General features: G+C 39.0%; 1 protein-coding gene across 1 annotated transcript in view; it reads left to right on the forward strand.

Moving 5' to 3' along the window:
* adam22 (ADAM metallopeptidase domain 22) overlaps positions 1–18,402 on the forward strand; it is a 365,020-nt gene extending 346,618 nt beyond the window's left edge. Inside the window, exons 31-32 of the mRNA XM_060825702.1 lie at positions 16,807–16,930; positions 18,369–18,402. Coding sequence (XP_060681685.1) covers positions 16,807–16,930; positions 18,369–18,389 — 145 coding nt within the window. The 3' untranslated portion in view covers positions 18,390–18,402. The remainder of the gene's footprint in view (positions 1–16,806; positions 16,931–18,368) is intronic.
* The last annotated feature ends 2,939 nt before the right edge of the window (positions 18,403–21,341 follow it).

Consider the following 21,341-nt stretch of genomic DNA (forward strand, 5'->3'; position numbering starts at 1 on the left):
TCTCGAGCTTATGGTCTTGGTAGTTGAAAGCATACACCTCAATGCTGGAACAATTAAAATCGAAGGCTCTCAAGATTCAAGAATTAAAAGAATGCAGATACAAAGGTCATAGACCGGAAGATATAGGAGCAAAGGTATAGGCATGGTGGCTCATTGATTAGCACTGCAGCCTCATAGTGCCAGGGACCTGGGTTCGATCCCAGATTTCGGGTGACTGTCTGTGTGAGTTTGCACATTCTCCTAGCGTATGCATGGGTGTGTTTCCGTTTCCTCCCACAGTCCAAAACTGTGCAGGTTAGGTAAATTGGCTGTGCTAAATTACCAGCAGTGTGCAGGCTAGATGCATTAGGCCTGGGAAATGCAGTGTAACAGGGTAGGGGGTGGGGGTGGAGTCGGGCTGAATGGCCTGCTTCCACACTCTGCTTCTCTCTCCCCTGATACTGCCACACTGTAGGGATTCTACAAAATATACTGCACAGTCTCATCCTAAATAATGGACTCTAAAATCTTACCGATTCCCCATGGTCAGGCTAACTGATCTATAATATCCTCTACCATAGTCTCCCTCCCTTTTTTAAACAGGGGTGTTACATGAGCCATTTTCCAATCGTTTGGGACCCTCTCTGATTCAGTGATTCCTGAAAAATCACCATCAATGCCTCCACAATCTCCTCAGTCATCTCCTTCAGAACCCTGAGGTGCAGTCCATCCTATCTAGATGACGAAGTATGGTGAAGGTGGAGGCAATTATAGAGAAAGGAAGGCCAAGATCATGGAGAAATATTTAAAAAATGAACATTTTAAATTCAAGGTATTGTTCAACAGAGGGCTAACATTCTAATATAAGTAATCAACTGTGGGTGCTGGAAACGAACATAAAAATTGCTGAAAAAACTTGGCAGGCGGGGTAGTATCAGTGGAGAGAGAAGCGAAGTTGATATTTTGAGTTTAGTCTGACTTCTACAGAACTTAATAGAGTTAATATACACCAGTGAGAACTGGCCTAATGGTCAATGGTGCTTGGTGAAAGTAAAGACAGGAGCAGCATTGACTGCAAGTTAATGAAGAATATAACAGTGAAGGAAACCTTGGCATAAATTAAAAAATGCATCGTTATGATGAGGTAATGTTGTGGTATTGAAATGAAGTAGTTTTTGTGATGGTCCAGATGAATGGTCAGTAACTCATTTTAATGGGTAGGTATGGCATCAAGGTTGTAAACGATCTTATTTAACCTCAGTAGCTAGGAAGGTGGAGTTTGCAACACAGAATGAAGACAATGGTTTTTATCTTCTGAATATGTAATTGGAGGACACTTGTGCTTATCCAGTGATAAATATGTGAATCACAGCAGCTATAGGTTAGGAATTTAGTGGTGAGTACATCAAGTAACTCACTTCCAGTTTCCTCAACTCCTGTCCACTCTTCAAGCTATTCCACCATTCAGTAAGTGAGTCCACTTTCTTGCCTAACTTCAATATGCTTTGAGTCCCTTATTAGTCAATAATCTATCTAATTCTGCCTTTAAAATATTCAATGACCCTGCCTCCACTGTTCTCTGAAGTTCACTCCACAGACTTTCATATTCTGAGAGAAAAGGATTCTCCTAATCTCTGAATTAATGCCTTATGTGAGATGCCTTAGTTTTAAACAATGTCTCCTTGATAACATTTCTCCCAGAAGAAAAAAACATTCTTTCAGCATTCACCCTGCCAATTGCCTTCAGGATCAGATATGATTCTATAAGATCTTCCAATTCTTCTAAACCCCAGTGAATTCATAGAGTCATAGAGATGTACAACATGGAAATAGACCCTTCGATCCAACCTGTCCATGCCGACCAGATATCCCAACCCAATCTAGTCCTACCTGCCAGCACCCAGCCCATATCCCTCAAAACCCTTCCTATTCATATACCCATCCAGATGCTTTTTGAATGTTGCAGTTGTACCAGCCTCCATCACATCCTCTGGCAGCTCATTCCATATACATGCCACCCTCTGTGTGAAAAAGTTGCCCCTCATGTCACTTTTACATATTTCCCCTCTCACCCTAAACCTATGCCCTCTAGTTCTGGACTCCCCACCCCTGGAAAAATACTTTGTCTGTTTACCCTACCCATTCACCTCATAATTTTATAAACCTCTATAAGGTCACCCCTGAGCCTCCGATGCTCCAGGGAAAATAGTTCCAGCCTGTTCAGCCTCTCCCTATAACTCAAATCTTCCAAACCTGGCAGCATCCTTGTAAATCTTTTCTGAACCGTTTCAAGTTCCACAACATCTTTCCGATAGAAAGAAGACCAGAATTACACACAATATTCCAACAGTGGCCTAACCAATGTCCTGTACAGCCGCAACATGACCTCACAACTCCTGTACTCAATACTCTGACCAATAAAGGAAAGCATACTGAACACCTTCTTCACTATCCTATCTACCTGTGACTCTACTTTCAAGGAGTTATGAACCTGCACTCCAAGGTCTCTTTGTTCAGCAACACTTCCTAGGACCTTACCATTAAGTGTATAAGTCCTGCTAAGATTTGCTTTCCCAAAGTGCAGCACCTCGCACTTATCTGAATTAAATTCCATCTGCCACTTCTCAGCCCATTGGCCCATCTGATCAAAATCCCTTTGTAATCTGAGGTGACCTTCTTCGCTGTCCAATACACCTTCAATTTTGGTGTCATCTGCAAACTTACTAACTGTACTTTTTATGTTCACATCCAAATCATTTATATAAATGACAAAAAGTAGAGGGCCCAGCACCAATCCTTGTGCTTCACCATAAAGCTGTCTAAACTTTCCTCAAAAGACAGTATCATAGAATTTTACATGAGAGAAAGAGGCCATTTGGCCCATCATGTGTGTGTCAGCTCCAGAATGAGCTATGCAGCTGGTCCCATTCTCCAGCCTTACATGTGTAGTCCTCTAAATGAATCCATTCATCTCAGAAATGCATCAAACAAACCTTCTCTGAACTGCTTGTCAACCAATTATGTACTTAAAAAGGCAATTAAAACTGTATAAAGTACTGTAAGTATGGTCTCACCCACGCTTTTATAATTAAAATAATTAAAATATCTCAACTGTTTTATTCCCATTCTCTTGTATTAATTGACAAAATTCCATTTGCTTTCCTAATCACTTCCTGTATCTGCATATTAACATGTTGTGATTCAAGTAGCAAGACTCTGACATGTCTCTGCAGCTCAGTTTTTCATTCTCTCTCCAATTAAAAAATATACCACTTTTCTATTCTTGCCAGTGTGGAGTTCACATTTTGCCACATTATACTCCATCTACCATATTTTTGTTTAACTCATCTATATACATCTGCAGGCTCCTTATATCCTCTTCACAACTTAATCACCCACCTATTAGAGTACCATCTGTAAATTTAACAACTGTACATTCAGTTCCTTTAACCAAGTCACTGATATAGATGGAAATAGTTGACGCCTCAGCATTGATCCCTTTGGCATTGCACCAGTTATGTCTTGCCAAGATGTCAGGTAAGTAGTCTGATAATTCAGAGACAGCACAGGAGTCAGTCGAGATGGTGTAATGATGTCGGACTGGGTATTATCAGCAGATGATGTTATTGAGGGATAGCATGTGAATGAGAAATTTAGGAGGTGACCAAGGAGGATCCTTGGGGACCAGTGAAAAGGGTAATTGAATAGAAACACTGGCATGCAGATACTCACTAGCTACCATTTGAAACTTGAAAGTTGCAGCAGGTGAGTGCAGTCCCACTCAAATGGATGACAGTGCAGATGTGTTGCAGGAAACCGCAAGCTAACGTTTCAAGTCTAGATGATGCTTCATCAGAGCTGGAGTGAAGCGTGGAGGGGGCAGCATTTATGGCTATAGTGGGAAGGTGGGGGAAGGTTTGGGGGAGAAATGATGTGGATAGTTCCGATTCAGTGATCAGAATGGCAAAAACAATGGTGCGTCTAACTGCCAAACAGAAAACAGACAGTCCCACTGGAGTTGCGGGGAGGGGAGAGAGGACATGCTGACAGAGAATACAACCAGGAAAGCTAAAAGAAAGGGAGGGAATGGGTTCACAATCTGAAGGTGTTGAACTTAATATTGAGCCCAGAAAGTTGGTGGAAACACGGCAAGGGCTGGGTTGGGGAGAGTGACCTTACTCCAACAGAATGCCACCACCAAGCACATCTTCCCCTCATTCCCCTGTCTGCATTTCACAGGATCATTCCCTCTGGGACACCTTAGTCCATTCCTCAATCATCAGCAACTCTCCCCCCTCCCACGGTACCTTCCCATGTAACCACAGAAGGTGCAACACCTGTCCCTTCATCTCTTCCCTGCTCATCATCCAAGGTCCTAAACAGTCTTTCCAGGTGAAACAGCATTTCACCTGTACTTTCTCCAATCTTGTGTATTATATTTGCTGCACCCAATGCGGTCTATTATACATTGGGGAAACCAAACGCAGACTGGGTGACCATTTTGCGGAACACCTCCAGACTGTGCTCAAGCATGGTCCTGGCTTTCCAGTAGCTGGTCATTTTAACACAGCATCCTGCACACGTGCCCACTCATCTGTCTTCAGCATGCTGCAATATTCCAGCGAATCGCAGCACAACCTGGGGGAAAAACATCTCATCTTCAGGCTAGGCACTTTACAACTTCTGGACTTGATGTTGAGTTCAACAGCTTCAGATTCTAAACCCACTCCCATTCCATCCCCTTCCTTAGTTTTCCTGGTTGTCTTCTCTGTAATCCCCTCTCCCCTCCCCCCCACCTCAGTGGGAGTGTCTTTCCAGTCTAGCAGTAGAACACACCATTGTTCTACCATTCTCACATTCCAATCACTTCATCTGAATCAACATTCTGTATCCCCCAACACTCCAACCTCACCCCCCCCCCGGCCCCCCAGCATGGACTTGTTGGACCAAAGGGTTTGTTTCCGTGCTGACAGTACAACAGCATCTTCCAAATTCATAGCTTCTACCGCCACACAGAACAAGGGCAACAGATACATAGGGTACCACAAGCTCCAGGTTCCCTTCCAAGTAAGACCACGTCCTGATTTGGAACAATCTCGCTGTTCACTTAGTATGACAGTGTAAAAATCCTGTAACTTCCTTCCTAACAGTTCCATGGTGTACCTAATCACCATGAACCGCAATGTTTCAGACAAGCGGCTCACCAGCACCTTCTCAAGGGCATTCGGAGGTAAGGTATAAATGCTTGTCTAGCCAGTGACTCCAATGTCCCATGAAGGAATTTTTTAAGAAGTTACACAGGACATCATTTGTGGCTTTGATAAGACCCATTTTGGTAATGCGACAGGGGCAGATACTTGCTTAGATGGACCATGTCTACTAATGCATGAAAAAATGTCTGTTTTCTAGCCACAGAATGCAACATGTTCAAGGAGCTGGTGCTACTTGAATTTTGCAGCCACTGGGAAAAGTGCAGAATAGTGCAGCTATCTTGTGAGGTTGGCAAAACGCTGGAAGACTGCTTATTCTGTATCCTTGCTAGTTGTAAAGCAAGGGGATTGTGCTGTAGTCTTTAACAGAGGTAATCTCAGATTTAAGAGGCTATTAGTGATGTTCACCAGTTTATACAGAAATGAAGTGATATAATATTCCACAATTATTTGAAGTTTTGATTGTTCTTAATTTATTGTTCCAAGGTTTTTCTTCAATAGAGTAACAACAGCCTCGGCACAGTTCTTTGAGGTCATTTTCTTTGCAAGTGAAAGTAAAATTTAAAATATCCTATTGTTAAAACAAATCAGCAAATTAAACAGAATGAATACATTCAGCAGTGAATTTATGCTAGTATGTATGATGTGCAAAATGCCACAAATAATTGTCGTATTCAAGACTGGAATTTAATTTAAATATAACTTGAAAATCTGGCCCCATGTCATTGTTAAGTGAACTGTGCACGCTTTGATGTAGCTTGGATTGTGACATTTGTCTGCATTGCAGTTTTCTGAGAAGATCCATAGTGAAGTATGTGGCACATTCACTTGTATTTTGGTGAAGAAAGAAGCTCTTTGCTAAGCTTTGCTATGATCTCAGATTTCTTTTCTTCTTCTTCCATTTTCTTTGTGCCCACCAATGCTTTCTGCAGGTATTTAAACCCATGGTACAAAAGAGAATATAATGTAGCTAAGTGGGTAGAAGATGTGAATAAAAACACTGAAGGACCGTACTTTAGGTATTTCTGAAATCATTGTATTTTATAAAATGTATTTATTTCCAGAGCTGTTGCAGCACATTATGACTGGACCTGCTGCCTTGTATAAAAGTACAAGCTACTGCAGGTGGAAGTGGCCCTTGTTCATTTGCTGCCTCTGATAACTGTCCAGCTTCATGTGCAATTGCAGCTCCTGTTTGCATCCAGTGCTGAGGTCCCCTATGTAGAATTGCCGTAGTGCATGCTTCCTCCAGCACCACCATTATTTTTTTCCATTAATAAAAATTACTCAGTGAGTTAACAGGATTGCCACTAGCAATACAGAAATTGGTGTTTCCAACAGATCATACAGCACTTTAATATCCACATTGTTCTACCCACTGCTCTGATAATGTCATTTTCACTGTACACGATATCCTGTTGGACAATTACATCTGCAATAAAATTCTGCTCTTATGCTGCAATGATGTGCATAATGTGCCATCAGGCAATGCAACAGGAACATGGGTGAAGGGTGAGTGCAAAACTCTACATACCAAACTCTAGTGGGTTTACATATTTTCACTGCAGATTTTTCAACAAATGTTCTTGATTTCAAACTGACGGTGAACTTATGCAAATACCAGCTACCTGCTAAGCTTGTTTTGAATCACTCTACTCTTCAGCTGACTTCTTGTATATGCATTCAGTTTATTGTTAGTAATAATTATTTTAATTCAGGATTCATATTTCTCCATGTTTATGGCATAGAATGGTTTTGTTCTTTGATTTCTTAGTCACATTGCTACCCTGTAAGATGTTTGGATTGTGTCTCAAAGAAAAGCATCCTTTGGATCTCATCTAATGCTTCTGTGTTACGCTACATACAGCACACCTTAAAGGAGGAGCATCTGGGCTGGAGAAACCTTTTGACTGAATTTCACTTGTATATTTTTCAGTCCATGCTGAGAGAGAACATGCAGAGCGTAATGCAATAACCCAAAGGCTTGTTAGATCCTTGGTACAGGAGAATTGATGTAGTTGAATTTAATATCCCAGACACTCCATCCCCTGATTACTTGGTTAAACCTGTGGGAGATAATTATAAACACAACTACAGAGAGGAACAGATCATGCCCCCTTTTTACGTGAAAAACGCACTGCACTTTGTTCATAATGAAGACCGATTAGTTATATCACTTTGTATTTTCAAACTTTCCAGTCATTGTGAAAACCATACAATGCCGTGGAAATATTTTAAACTTCATTTTTAATCTTTTTAAGTGAGCAGAGTACTGAGTAGTAGCTGTTAAGTTCTTTACTATCAGAATTGGATTCATATTAATTAGCCTACGCAGCTCAGTGCATTCGGAGCATAATTGAAAAAGGAATTATTCTATCATGTCCGAATAATAAAGACAAGAAGTCCATATACAGTGCTGATGCATTAATCAAATCAATATGCTGAAGAAAACTCTATGTTCCAAATTCAATGCTATTTTACACAATCCAATATGCAGCTACCTTGTTCAAGAGCAGGAAAAGAAATTGTGGAACAAGCAAATGACCCAATACTTCTCCTGAATGCTGTATAACACATGATTCTTCTGATTCCTGTATCTAGTAGAGGGCTGGTTTGGGCCCATTCGGGCCCTTCTTGCATAAGTATTTTCACTCAGATGGGTCAAAAGATTGGAACATGTTGCCATGGGTACCTTCAGTGGAGGGGCATACAGCTCTCTTGAGGGAAGAATGGACAGCCTCTCCACTGTACTGTCAAAACAAATTGTGACTGAATACATTTATATTGATAGAGTCAATACTTCTTTTGCAACGAAGTATTGACACAGCCACAATGGCAAGCCAGAAACATATTGTGTAATCAGTTAATTTGCAAAATAGATACTCAGTTTGAACCAACAGTATTATCAGGTCAATTTTCCATCACCTGGGCCACTGCACATTAATTAACTTCATATCATATTTTAATACACTTGCTTATCCATATACAGCACTTAAAGTTATATGATGGAAGCGTATTAAATATAAAATTAGCATAAAATCATCAGACAGGATACCCTAAGCAAGTTAGAGAAAGATGCCACTTAACAAAATTACATTTAGAATCCCCTGTAGTCTGGATATTACTGGAGATCTGGTGGATTGTTTATGTACTTAAACATCCCACAAGGAGTGTGAGCATCAGTATCAGGAATCACTTGTGAACATTTTCAAAGCTAGCTGAAAGATAAGAAGAAACTGAATGATGGCAGGCTGCTATGACCCTTCCAATAGATGGCTCACAATTTACCCTATCATGGATTCTTATAACTCATTTAAGGCAATGAGGCAAATAAAGTAACAAATTTTAAATCTTCAACAGAAGAAAAAAATAAGTAGAACTTTGAAATTCAGTTTCCCTAATTGAGTTGAGCCTGGAATTACAAGAAAAGGTTTTTAAATGGTCTTAAATTCATGCAGCGTGCTAAACATCACATGCTACCCAGTTCGAGATAGAACAATTAACCTCTATCTTAGGCTCTTTAATAGCTAGGATTGCAACCATTATATATTTTCAACGCAGTATTAATAAATTAGATTAATTTTATATTTTGCGTCTTTATCCAGAAACCATATTCCATAACTAGAAACATGCAAATCGCTTAGTCATGTCCTTTCTCCCATGTGCTGCGTATTAACTGTGTAGATTCTGATACAGTGGTGCATGTACTGTAACACACTGCTGATTGTGAGTCTGTGGATGATCACTAGCTGTCACATGGAATGGCTGCCTAGTAACCTGCTTATGCCCCATTCATTCACTATTCTATACTGAGACCTGCTGTTGCTTTCTTCACTGTAAACAGTGCAGAGCTGACAGGATTTAAAATTTTTAAAATTCTGTTAATAATGTGGCAATATGGAAAATAATATGATCAAATATTTATTATTTAGATATAATAGAAACTGCACAGCCTTGCTGAGAACTAATTGAAATTATTTGACAGTGCATCTGAAATAAAATGATAGCCTCCAGTATACTAAACTTGATCCTTATTATATTGTGGTGACAAGATTGCTTATTTCTTAATACAGTTCTTTTTGGACTGAAGATTCTGCAAACCCATGTTTAGTAGCTTGTAGCATTTATAATAGACTCTACAAACTAGTTTAAAATAGCCTTATAATATCGTAGGGTTCTGATTGGTGTGATGCCAGTTCCCTCTTCAGGTTTAACTCAAATGTATGCAGTCTTAGTAGTGTTGTGACAATAGCCTGTCACTGCTGTCCCATATTACCTGGTGACATATAGTTCACATTCAGGGCTGTTAGGGGCTCTTCAATGCACCTTTTGCAGAAACCAAATACAGAAGTGTCCTTATTCATTTATAACATCTCAGTGGCTCTCAGAAATGAAGAGCAGAAATAAATTCTTGAAAGTTTTTCTTTTGTTTGGATGGTCAAACTTATAGAATATCCTTCATAGTTGATTGGCTAGATTTAATAACTTAAGCTACATGCTATTGCATTATTGCTATAAATTCTCATTTGCACCAATCTTGCCAGCTTTATAGCTGACCTTGGGTATGTCCTTGCAACAGTGAGCTATTCCTTGTAAAACATTAGAAACATGGAACATTATAACATAGAGATTTATTAGAAAATATGGTGCCAGGCTACAGTGAAGGAGCAGAAAGACAGATCTGTAGGACTCACACAGGTCATTACAGGAAATTATAATCCATCTAAAGAAAATAATTTGCATTAGTTCTTAAGTAAAATTTTCTTTATTTAAAAAAAATTAGTTTTATTTTGGTTTACATTTTAAAATCCTACTTTTATCCATGTTTGCAAATTGGATTTTCACGATTATTTTCACGACTGGTATCCATGTAATTGCTAACGAGATGAATTAATAACAGGCTCCCTTTTAATAAATATTATTTTATTTCACCCAGAAGATTCCATCAGAAGGATAACATTTTACCTTCTGCCCCATATAGGAAACAAAAACCTGAGATTGAGCATTAATAGCAGAGCAATAGAGAACAGCTCTTAAGTCATTCTGTTTTATGGAAACTCAAATATTGGTCAAGAGCCCATTTTAGCGAGTTTCCTGGATGGATTCTCTCCGCAAGCCTTGGAGTGTTTTCTCGTGCTATCTTCCAAACTTGCCGTTCTACTTTTACATCATCGCCCCTGTGGTGCTCCACTGATCTCTTTATCCAACTTGGAAGCACTGGTCTCTGCCAGGATCCTCCTGGATTCTGCCCAGTGGCATCTTTAAAGCCGAGCTGTGCAACCAGTCAAGAACTGGCAGGCCACAGCTGCCCTACATTTGTTGTTTTATTTGTTCAGGATGTATCAGACAGAGAGCAATTACTACCTTTCTTTGCTGACAGGGACCTGGAGGTCCTGCAGAATGAGGGGGTATGTGTGCAGTCACACCCACTGAGATACTGGTGACTGGAAGGCTGGATGAGCAAGTGGTGAGCAGGAGTCACCAGGGTATCCTCTGACCTTCAGATTTGGATTTGTCACTATCCAATTTCTATCCAGCAAGATGGGTAATGGGAAACTGCAGACTAGTGATGTGAGTTCATGTGACAGTCAAGATGCTCATGCATGCACACAGGCTTCTTGCTGTTCAGTAATGTAAAATATGTCTCATTGTTCAACACTTAGTTGAAAAATGGGATTTCTTTACTTTTGAAGGCTGGCAACTTTTCACTCACAATCTCATGTGATTCTCCCAACTTACTCGCCAATGCTTACGTTGTTTGGGGCCTGAGAAGGTTCCACCTCGAGTCTCTGTTATATAATAAGCTTAAATTCCCACTTACTGAGACAGGGTTTCTTACAAATTTCTTCCTTGCATTTGTCAAGCCTTTGGTCCATGAAGGGAGCAGTGGGTGAGTTTGAGACCACTCCTAAAATAATGAATTGAGTAATGAGTTCACATCGTGGAGTTGTGAGACACTAGGACAAAGGAAGCTGCTGTGCCAAATGTAACCTTGAGGCATGACAGGATGTACCCTCTCCGAAAGCTGAGAAATGTGCTGCTATCTTCTCCCACTTCTTAATCCCAAATAGATACTTGCAATATTAAAAACAATGCTCTTGGAATGTATACTTAGTTTTTGCCCCTCAGTGGCCTGAAGCCTTGAACTACCATTCAAATATTATGGAGTTACAGGTGGGTGATCCAATAACATGCGATTACTATCTGGGGCCAGCCAGATCGATTGAAGTCACCCAGCTGATTCAATCCACCGCCACCTTCTGCACCCAGCAGCACAGCTCCAGCTGGCAGTTTAAAATAGACTCCTGTTAGTTAGTCCAGCATTGTATCTACTGAGCCGCCAGCCCCAAAGCTTACTATTGGGAGGTTAATTCTACTTATGACTCTTTATGGAGAAAATCAGAGAGGGATCAGTACTGTCTTTAGAGATGTACAGCACGGAAACAGACCCTGCGGTCCAACCCGTCCATGCCAACCAGACATTCCAAATCAATCTAGTCCCACCTGCTAGCACCTGGCCCATATCCCTCCAGATGCCCATCAAATGTTGAAATTGTACCAGCCCACCCCACACATGCGCCACCCTCTGCGTGAAAAAGCTGCCCCTCTGGTCCCCTCTAAATCTTTCTTCTCTCATCTCAAACCCATGCCCTTCAGTTCTGGGCTCCCCACCGCAGGAAAAAACATGGGCTATTCACCCTTTCCATGCCCCTCATGATTTTACAACCTCTATAAACCTCAGAGTCCTGCATGACGGAAACAGGCCCAAACTGGTCCATGTCAACCAAAATGTCCATCCACGCTAACCCCATTTCCCTGCACTTGGCCCATATCCTTCTTAATCTTTCCTATCCATGTATTTGTCCAAATGCTTTTAAATGGTGTTACTGTGCCTGCCTCAACCACTTCCACTCATTCCATATGCATACCACCCACCATGTAAAAATGTCCCTCAGGTTCCTTTTTGTTCTTTCCCCTCTAGTCTTAAACTGATGTCCTCTAGTCCTCGATTCCCAATGCTGGGGAAAAGACTGAGTGCATTCACTTTATCCATGCCTCTCATGATCTTATAAACTTCCATAAGGTCCCCCCTCAGTCTCCTACGCTCTAAAGCAAAAGGTCCTAGCTTGTCCAACCTCTCCCTATAACTCAGATCATTGAGTCCTGGCAACATCCTTGTAAATTTCATCTGCGCTCTTTCCAGTTTAAGAACATTCTTCCTATAGCAAGGTGACCAAAACTGAACACAATACTCCAAGTGCGGCTTCACCAACTTCTCTTTGTTAACTCTTTTTAAAACTGCTTATGGAGACTCTTGCTATCTGCTTTGATATTTCTGGTTAGCTTTTTCTTGTACTCTGATTTTTTTCCCACTTAATTAATTTCTTTTTTGCATTGTCTATCTTCTGACCTACTATCTGCATTTGCAGAATGATATGCTTTTTCTTTTAATTCAGTTCTATCTTTAACATTTCTAGATAAGCATGGAAGATGGGTTTGTCCCTTGGAAGTTTTTATACTCATTAGAATGTATCTATTCTGTATATTTTGAAATATCCTCTCACATATTTGCTATTACATCTCTATTGACCTATTCTTTATCCTAATTTGCCATTCACGTTGAATTCATCAAAAATTTGGAATAATGAATCTAATGATGCTCATGAAACTGTTGTCAGCTCCTCTAGCTTATTTCTCCGTGCTTCAGACTTACTGCCTTTATTCCTGATGAAGGGCTTTTGCCCGAAACCTCGATTTCGCTGCACTTTGGATGCTGCCTGAACTGCTGTGCTCTTCCAGCACCACTAATCCAGAATCTGGTTTCCAGCATCTACAGTCATTGGTTTTTACTTCAGTTATTGGCAACAACCCATCTGGTTCATTAATGTTCTTTAGGAAAGGAAACTGCTGTCTTTATCTGGTCTGACCTATATGTGACTCCAGACCCACAGCAATATGCTTAACTCTTAACTCCCTTTGGGCAATTAAGGACAGAAAGTAAATGCAGGCCTAGCCAGAGAAGCATACCTCCTTTGAATGAATAACAAGAAACTTTAGCTAGTTCTGCCTTCGTGTCCTCAAAATTGGCCTCAGTTAATTTTTTTCAAGCAATCTTGGACCCACTCTTCTCTTTCTCAAACTAAAGATTTAATCATATTATGATAGGCATAATAATAGACAACAGGTCTTTGAATTTAATATGATATTTAACAGCTGGAGTTCTCATTTTGCAAGTTTTCTGCGTCTCAGCAGGGTCAGTATGGCGTGGACAATGCTTCTTTAGTGAAACTGATAGGTTGGAATGCTTTCAAGCAGTGAAACTGAATAGGTGAGAGATAACTGTTCTTCTGAGAGAGTGCTTTCGCTGCTTGACAGATGATTTCCAACAGCATGGAAGTCTGTTCATCAGTCATCGCCTGTGCTTGATCAGCACTTGTCTGCTGTCAGCCCAGCACCATGATATAGGAGCAGCTATGGGCTCCAACTTGCACCTCTGATGTGGAACAAGAGGAGCAACTGGAGCAACAGCAGCAAAAACTGCCTTCTCTTCACTCCACAGGGCAGAAGGGATGGATCCAGAAATCCAGCATTAAGGAGGTAAATCCTTCAAGCAGTGTTTACAGAGAATCATTTTCAGACATGTGCCTCAGGAAGCTCACTGGGAAAGACTGTGGATGATGTGTTATCTCACTGCTCTTTCATAACCTCCTGATTCCCTTGAATCTCTTTGTGCACTGTGTCTGGGTTGGAGAGATTATTCCCCTATTGCTCACTTCCTGGACTGTTTCCATTCACAACTGCTTGGATAGAGAGGCTGGCCCCTTCTTCCAGTATTTGGCAAATATCACCTCACTTCAGTCCCTCAGATCCCATAACAGGATCTCCAAGTAGGAGTCAATTTCTTTCTTTTTATTCATGCGTTTGCTGAAGTCTTAGGAATCAACATATAGTTAAAGTATTTTTAACCCTGCCAAGATCCCTGTAACTAGAAGTTCTTCCTTTGCTGGATTAGATATAACATGGCATCTACCCTTTCTGATGGAAAACCTAGAGGTGGGATGCTAATGGCATGATTGAGATCGAGAACCACAGCAAAGCCCACATCAAAAGCAAATGGTCTTCTCACTCATTACCTATTCCTGTGACAGGAAACTCAGTTTCATTGAGTTTCTATCAATGACTCTATGAGAATGCTGTGGAGCATATTTTTCATCTTCATTCATGGGTATTATTGCCTGGAGTAGCATATAGAAACATGGAAGCTAGAAGCAGGAATAGACCATTTGATCCCCTGAGCTTGCTCCTTTCAATATGATCATGGATGATCATTGAGCTCTATACTCTAATCCCACCATCCCCACATATCCCTAGATCCTTTTAGACACCCTCCTTGAAAACACATCATGTTTTGACCTCAACCGCTTTCTGTGATTGTGGATTTTCCAGGTTCACCACTCTCTCAGTGAAGATATTTCTTGTCCTCTCAGCCCCAAAGGTTTACCTCTTTAATCCTTAAACTATGATCCCTGGTTCGGGTACATCTTTCCTATACTTAGCTTGTCTAGTCCTGTTAGAATTTTATAGCTATCGATGAGACACCCCTCATTCTTTTAATCTTCAGTGAATACAATCATAACCGATTCAATCTCTCCTCATATGTCAGTCCTGTTATCCCAGGAATTAATTTATTTTGTAACATTTATTTCCCATCCTTAATTTCTCAAGATGATAACGTGGCTGTATTTCTAACAATCAGGAGGAGTAGGGATGTTGTGATAATGTCTAGTAATCCATAAGCCCTGGCTATTACTTTAGGGGCATGGATTCCAATGAATTTAAATTCAGTTAATAAATCTGGAAATAAAAGCTAGTAACTGATTGTAGAGCAAACCCATCTCAGTCACTGATGTGTTTTAGTGAAGGAAATCTGCTATGCCTATCCTGTCTGGCCTACAAGTGAACCTAGACCCAGGGGCAATGTGGTTGACTCTTAACTGCTCTGTAAGATCGATTCATTTGTCAGGTAAGTAGGGGTGGGCAGCAAATGTTGGACATGGTGGCCACATCATTTGAACAAATAGTGAGAAAATAACAGCTTCAACTAGCCTCTCTCCCAATCCACAACCTAACCAGAGAGGCATATTCCCCAAGAAAAATAGGAACTCAGCAACATGTGCAAGTTGATTCACTTTTTGCAACACTACTTTGCTGTTCAGTTGCATTAGAAATACAATGGATATTTGGAAAGCAGTAATGTTTGATGTTTGCTGTGAATTTTCTTTCAGTGAACTAAAAACAGCAACTTCCATTTATTTAGCACTTCCAACAGAGAAAATACGTCAAAATGCTGAGGCATAGGGACAAATTATTAAAGCTGATTCACGTAAGGCAATATGGAGGAACCTTGATTATCTGAATTTCGGATTATCCAAGCAAGATTGCAAGGTCCCGATGCTTGGCTAAACTGTGCTATTCAAACATTTGATTATCTGAACAAAATACTTCCTGCCCGTGTCGTTCAGATAATCGAGATTCCTCTGCATTGGGAAAAGTGATCAAAACGTTGATCAAAGAGGATTTGTTTAGTCGGCTCATAAAGCAACAGAAAGAAGTGTAGGGGAGGGTAAGAGAAAAATTCCAAAGTGATAGGTGTAGGTAGCAAAAGGTGTGGCCCTAAAATAAAATTGGGAGAGCAGCATTCTAATTTTGATTTATGTTGAAAAACTTAACAACCTTTGAATAAAGCTCGGGCTAATAAGGAAGCATACTGTCTTATTATTTGTAAATTTCACACCTTAATATGATTCTCTTCATCAGCTACTTCCACTTTAAGTAATCACTTCAGGCAATTTTAATATCAAGCATAATGCTACTAATGCTGCTTATTTTGCGTTTTGCGTAATCATAATTTTTGTTTGCTGGTCAAAATTTTCTTCTGCATTGATTCCTTTGTCTGGTCTTGAACCCATGCCTTTCATACCTTGTGTCTGCAATGTTTGCTGCTTGCTTTATTCACTTACCAATAGATATAGTTTCTTGTGTTTGGTCTTACCTTATAAGTAACAAGCCTTACCTTATAAATACAAACCTTTGCCAGATGCATGTAAACAAAGTGATCTTGATTTATTTCCTCTCTTTGTATTGCCTATGATAAATGTTTAACAATCAGCCAGCACTATGATGTACCAGCCTGGTCTGTACTAAATTAACACAATTTTTCTTCTCTCATACATCCTATACCACAAAACATTCCTGATTTGGGCATTTTGTTCCTAAACATGCACTGATTTGGCTCTGCATCAGACCACCAGCAAACATCAGGACAGTTAATAGCTTGAATTAATCTTCCTGCAAGGAAGTTTCTTATCTCCACTTCACCATTGCACAAGACGAGTGCAGATGGATAATAAAATGCATTTTATAGAGAGTCCACTTTTATCACATAATAATTGTCTAATAGTCAAAACTAACAAGGAAAAACAATCCCTTTACAAATTACCAGTCTATTGGATGTTTTTCAATTAAACTCCACCAGCACTGATACAGATTTAGTACTCTGGCTGCTATTCTCTTGAGGATGTCAAAGGCTGTGTTGATTTTTGATTTTTCATCTTAGGACTTTGTCTCCTTCTAAGTCACATTCATCATCCAATGGGTCCATTGCTTCTAGTAGGAAATGCCCATACCCAATGCCACCTCTTCCAGATGAAGAGGCAAAAGTTGGTCGACAAAGTGCACGGGTAAGTAAGTTATAAAGATGTAATCAGTTTCTGTGGTAATGATTTGAACAGCTTTCATTAAGATAAACAGAAATGGAATTATTTGAGGACAGCTCATCAGTTGGAACACTGAATTGATATGGCATTACGTATGTCAATGAACACCAAAAATATTTGTAAATATCATTTATTACCTGAATACCACAGTTCTCTATAAATAACATCATAAAGAATAACATTCCCATTTATAAGCAGATCTGATCTCAAAATAGTTGCCCTAGCCATCAGTAAAGTTATATTTATTATGTGGCAAACTATAAAATGAAAGAACATGAAAATTTTAGTTTTCTCCAAGTAATATCCTTGATTATTGAAAGACTGCCAAATCATTGTGTTTACATTCATTCAGCATTCAGGGCAGGTTAGAGATTCAGGCTTAAAGACGATCAGAGCCGAATTGGGGAAATTAAACTCTGTGCTATTAACATTACACTGAACAACACGTGAGCTGTCTAACCAACTGAGCTGACCAGCAATCTCCAAATGCAAATCTGTTTGATGAAATGAAATGTCTTGTTGTATATTAAATCTTTTGACTCTTAACTTAAAAATATCAAATTCTGTCTTGCAACTTCTGGTACTAACATTCTGGTGCATGCATAAATGAAGAAAACCAAAGGATAAAAATGACAAAAAAAGTTCCTGAAATATTTTTATTCAGACAAGGAGATGGGAAAACTCTTCACCTTACAAGCACATCATGTTTGACCTTGTTAAATGGCAATTTTTATATGGACTGTTTGTAGAAGAATATGAAAAAGGCATCAGAATTCATTAACTTTCAGTCAAAATATTAAACAGTACATTGCCACTCAAATTGATAGTGAAATTGCAAGAAACTTCAGAAACAGTGTAGATTTCTGTTGTTATGCTTGATGGTTGGCATTAGTAAGATACTTTAAACCTTGTTTGTTCCAACCGTATTATAATGATCACAAACTGAGGTGCTCTACTTGTCTCTAAATTGCTATTGCTCCGACACAACTGTATACATGTGAAGGCTGAGACGAACAGATGTTGATTTATATCTTTTTAATCTTTACACCATACTAACAGTTTAAAAATACTTGGATTGTACAACTTATTGTAACATTTTCTGTTCATTAATTTTAGTCACGACACATTCAACTGTATGTACTTTAAGTACAAAGGAGAATTTGAGAATTTATTATCTAGGTTTCTGCATAGTAGCAGTAGCCCTACACTCGTTGATCTTTTCAGCATTGTGATTTGGAAAGGCTTGAGATGTTGTTGAATTAGGGGCTGGAAAGTATAGAAATAATGAAAATGAAATCAAATTTGGATAAATAAGCAAGTGTTGCCTTTTGATAAAAACTGAATAGTTTTCTTTGTCTCATTTGTAAAACCATTCTAATATCTGTTTATGTTTCTTCCACAGCTCTGGGAGACCTCCATTTAGACTTCTATTCAGTGGATCTGAGCTACTAAAGATTTCCATTTTCTTCCACTTTTATAAAAGGCAGCTTTATGTCAATGTCTTTTAATTAATGGCTCTCTGGAGCACCAGTGGGCTTTTTGGAAGATAGGAGTTGAAAACACATACTCCGTTGTCTTCAAAGAGCTACTAAATAGAAAATACTGAGCAGATTCTGACTCATCGCTAATAAAGCAATTGACAATCTATTGATGGAGAGTCAGAATTCTGTGGAAAGCACAGCACTGACAGTGATCTGGGAATGGAAAATCCTCCTGAAACAGTCAATTAAAAATAGCCTTGCCATTTATTCTCATTTGTTATGGTGCTTAGTCCAGTGGAAGAAGACAGAGAGAAGCCATTTTCAACAAGATTTGGTTGACCGCCCCATGCACAGATTCACTGGACTGAATAATATTGAATGCATGAATCCGTTATGAAACCAATTCTATTAATCTCTAACAACAAAGTGCTTGCAGAAACAAACAAGAAATGTATGATTTTGGCAAAGGCTGCTTTGGGTTAATCTGTATAACAGGATTTTAAAAATTGCATCTGTAAGGGTTTTTGTGGAAAACAATGGTGTATGCAACTGAAGACCTGATTGGTCTGTTTGTATTCATATCTTTGATACTGGCAGAAGCGCTTGCTCTGAAAGTTGTTTTGTAAATATGTACAGTTTTTACATATTGTCTGACAAACATGAACCAGTGGAAGTTTGCAATGGTAAGCTGAAACAGGGTCATACCTAGCTTAATATTACAGTTTCATCTGATTAATTGGATGTCTTGTGTAAAGGATTAAGTCTCTTTGAAATTGCAGCAGGTACAAATTATCAATTATTTCCCGATAATGATCATTTAATTTAGTGGAGATCACCAGTAATCATAAGTATTGTTCAAAGTATGGACATTAAAACTTATAATTCATAGTTATTTCTTGCACGTACAAATAAAATTAGCAAAATAAATGGATAATGTCAAATGTTAGACACACACTGTTATTAAAGAAAGGGCTAGGGTGTGCCTTTACTATCGGCTGTATTCGATCAAACATGATAACTTTACAACTAGATATCAAATCTTCATGTTGCATTTGTTAGATAATCATGATCTATGTTCTACAATTAATCAAATATGCCTTCCCCTTAAACAGGCAACATATTCATTCAGCCCAATTTCCATAACTCTTCTTAATAAGAACAGTAATTAATTTAATCAGTGGCTCATGCTGTCAGCATATCTTCAACAGTTGGGGGAAAATTTCTAAACAATTAAAAAGCGAATGAACAGCTTTGGTTTGAACAATAGGATAGGTTTTCAACTTACTGCCTGGGCATGAACCAGCAATTGTGGCAATCTTCTGATATCTTTGAGGAAACTCAAAACATGTACAAAAATGCAGCAAAGAAAATACTATTTTACAGTGGTATAACATTGCAGTATTGAGCGAGACTATTCATATGCAGCAATTCCATAGAACCATCCACTTGATCTCAAACTCTGCTTTTCTTTTCTGACATCCTTTTGTTTCTCAGATGATTAGCTATTTCCCTAATGAAAGTTGTTATTGATGCTCCTTCTATCATCATTGCTTTTGTAGGAATTCCAAGAAACTTCTGTGTCATTTTTGTTTCTCCCCTGGCCTCTCCCTTTGTTCGTTGGTGACTATTTTAAGTGTAGAAATAGTTCTTCCCCATTCACTATACCGAACTCCTCATAATCTTTAAACAACTCAATCAGATCCCTTCCTGACCTTATTTATTCAAGTGAAAGCTTTAATGTCCCTTTATTCCTAGTTTTAATTTTGCAATTACTCTGTACATTTCCTTGCCACATTATTCTAACTATGGCCTAACCAATAATCTGTAATGGTTTAGGATTTCCTTTTTTTTTGTTTGTTGAAGATCTGTTTATAAGTCACAAACTAAGATCCAATGCTAGGTGCATATTAGCCTAAGACTGCTAGCAATGAAGATTAATGGTGAATTAAACTTTGAAAGTACAGATGCTACAATTCTCTTGAGTCAGTTCAGTTAATAGACTTAGAACTAAGTATTTTTGGAACTTGGGAATTTATTGTCCTAGTTAACCTGCAAGTTGACTTTCTTGAACCATTGCTGTGTGAGATAGTGGTGCTTTATCTTGAATAGCTACTGGGATTTATTACTGATATGTGTTACTAACAATTGTTTTTGATGATTCACACAATTTTTACTTTTTCTAGGTTACCTTTACCACTCACAAAGGATTTGGACAAAGTGTCGCTCAGCCTTTGACACATCCAGCTTCTTCTATTTCATGCTTTCCTAAATAGCTTCCCATCTTCTTCCTTCTGAATGTTCAGCTCATTTAAACTTCTGCTGCTTACATTCTATCCTGCACCAGATTTGTTCACTCATCACTTTTACCATTAGCTTATATATCAGCAGTGCTTCCTCCAAAGTTCACATTCTAGTATTCTCCCCACACTAAGACCCTGCCAGTCCCTTTACCCATCACCATCGGCTTTTATTAGATTTAAAGTCACTGCTGCTCCAGCATGTTTTTTGTGGCATCCCTTATTTCATTTCATCATTGTTGGGTACGTGTTCACCTGCCTGGACCTCAAGCTCTGGAATACATCACTTTACTCCACTGACTCACCACCTCCCTGTCCTGCATAAAACTTAACACATTAAACAAGTTTTTGGCTACTCATCCTAACAACTTCTTCATTTTTACGGATGAAAGACTCAAGATAATTCTGAACTGTTATATTTAGTTGCTTATTTCCAATCTTCAGTTGAATGGTTTATAGGTCATTCTCAATATTTGTATAACTTGTATAACATCTCTGCTAATCTTGACTATTCATTCAGACAGGCAAGTGGTTGAGTCATACTTTCAATTATTCTCACAAAAGGTTATAATAAGAATTAGACGTGAAATTCCTAAG

This window comes from Hemiscyllium ocellatum, chromosome 5 (genome assembly GCF_020745735.1).
Source record: "Hemiscyllium ocellatum isolate sHemOce1 chromosome 5, sHemOce1.pat.X.cur, whole genome shotgun sequence".
NCBI classification, from domain to species: Eukaryota; Metazoa; Chordata; class Chondrichthyes; order Orectolobiformes; family Hemiscylliidae; genus Hemiscyllium; species Hemiscyllium ocellatum.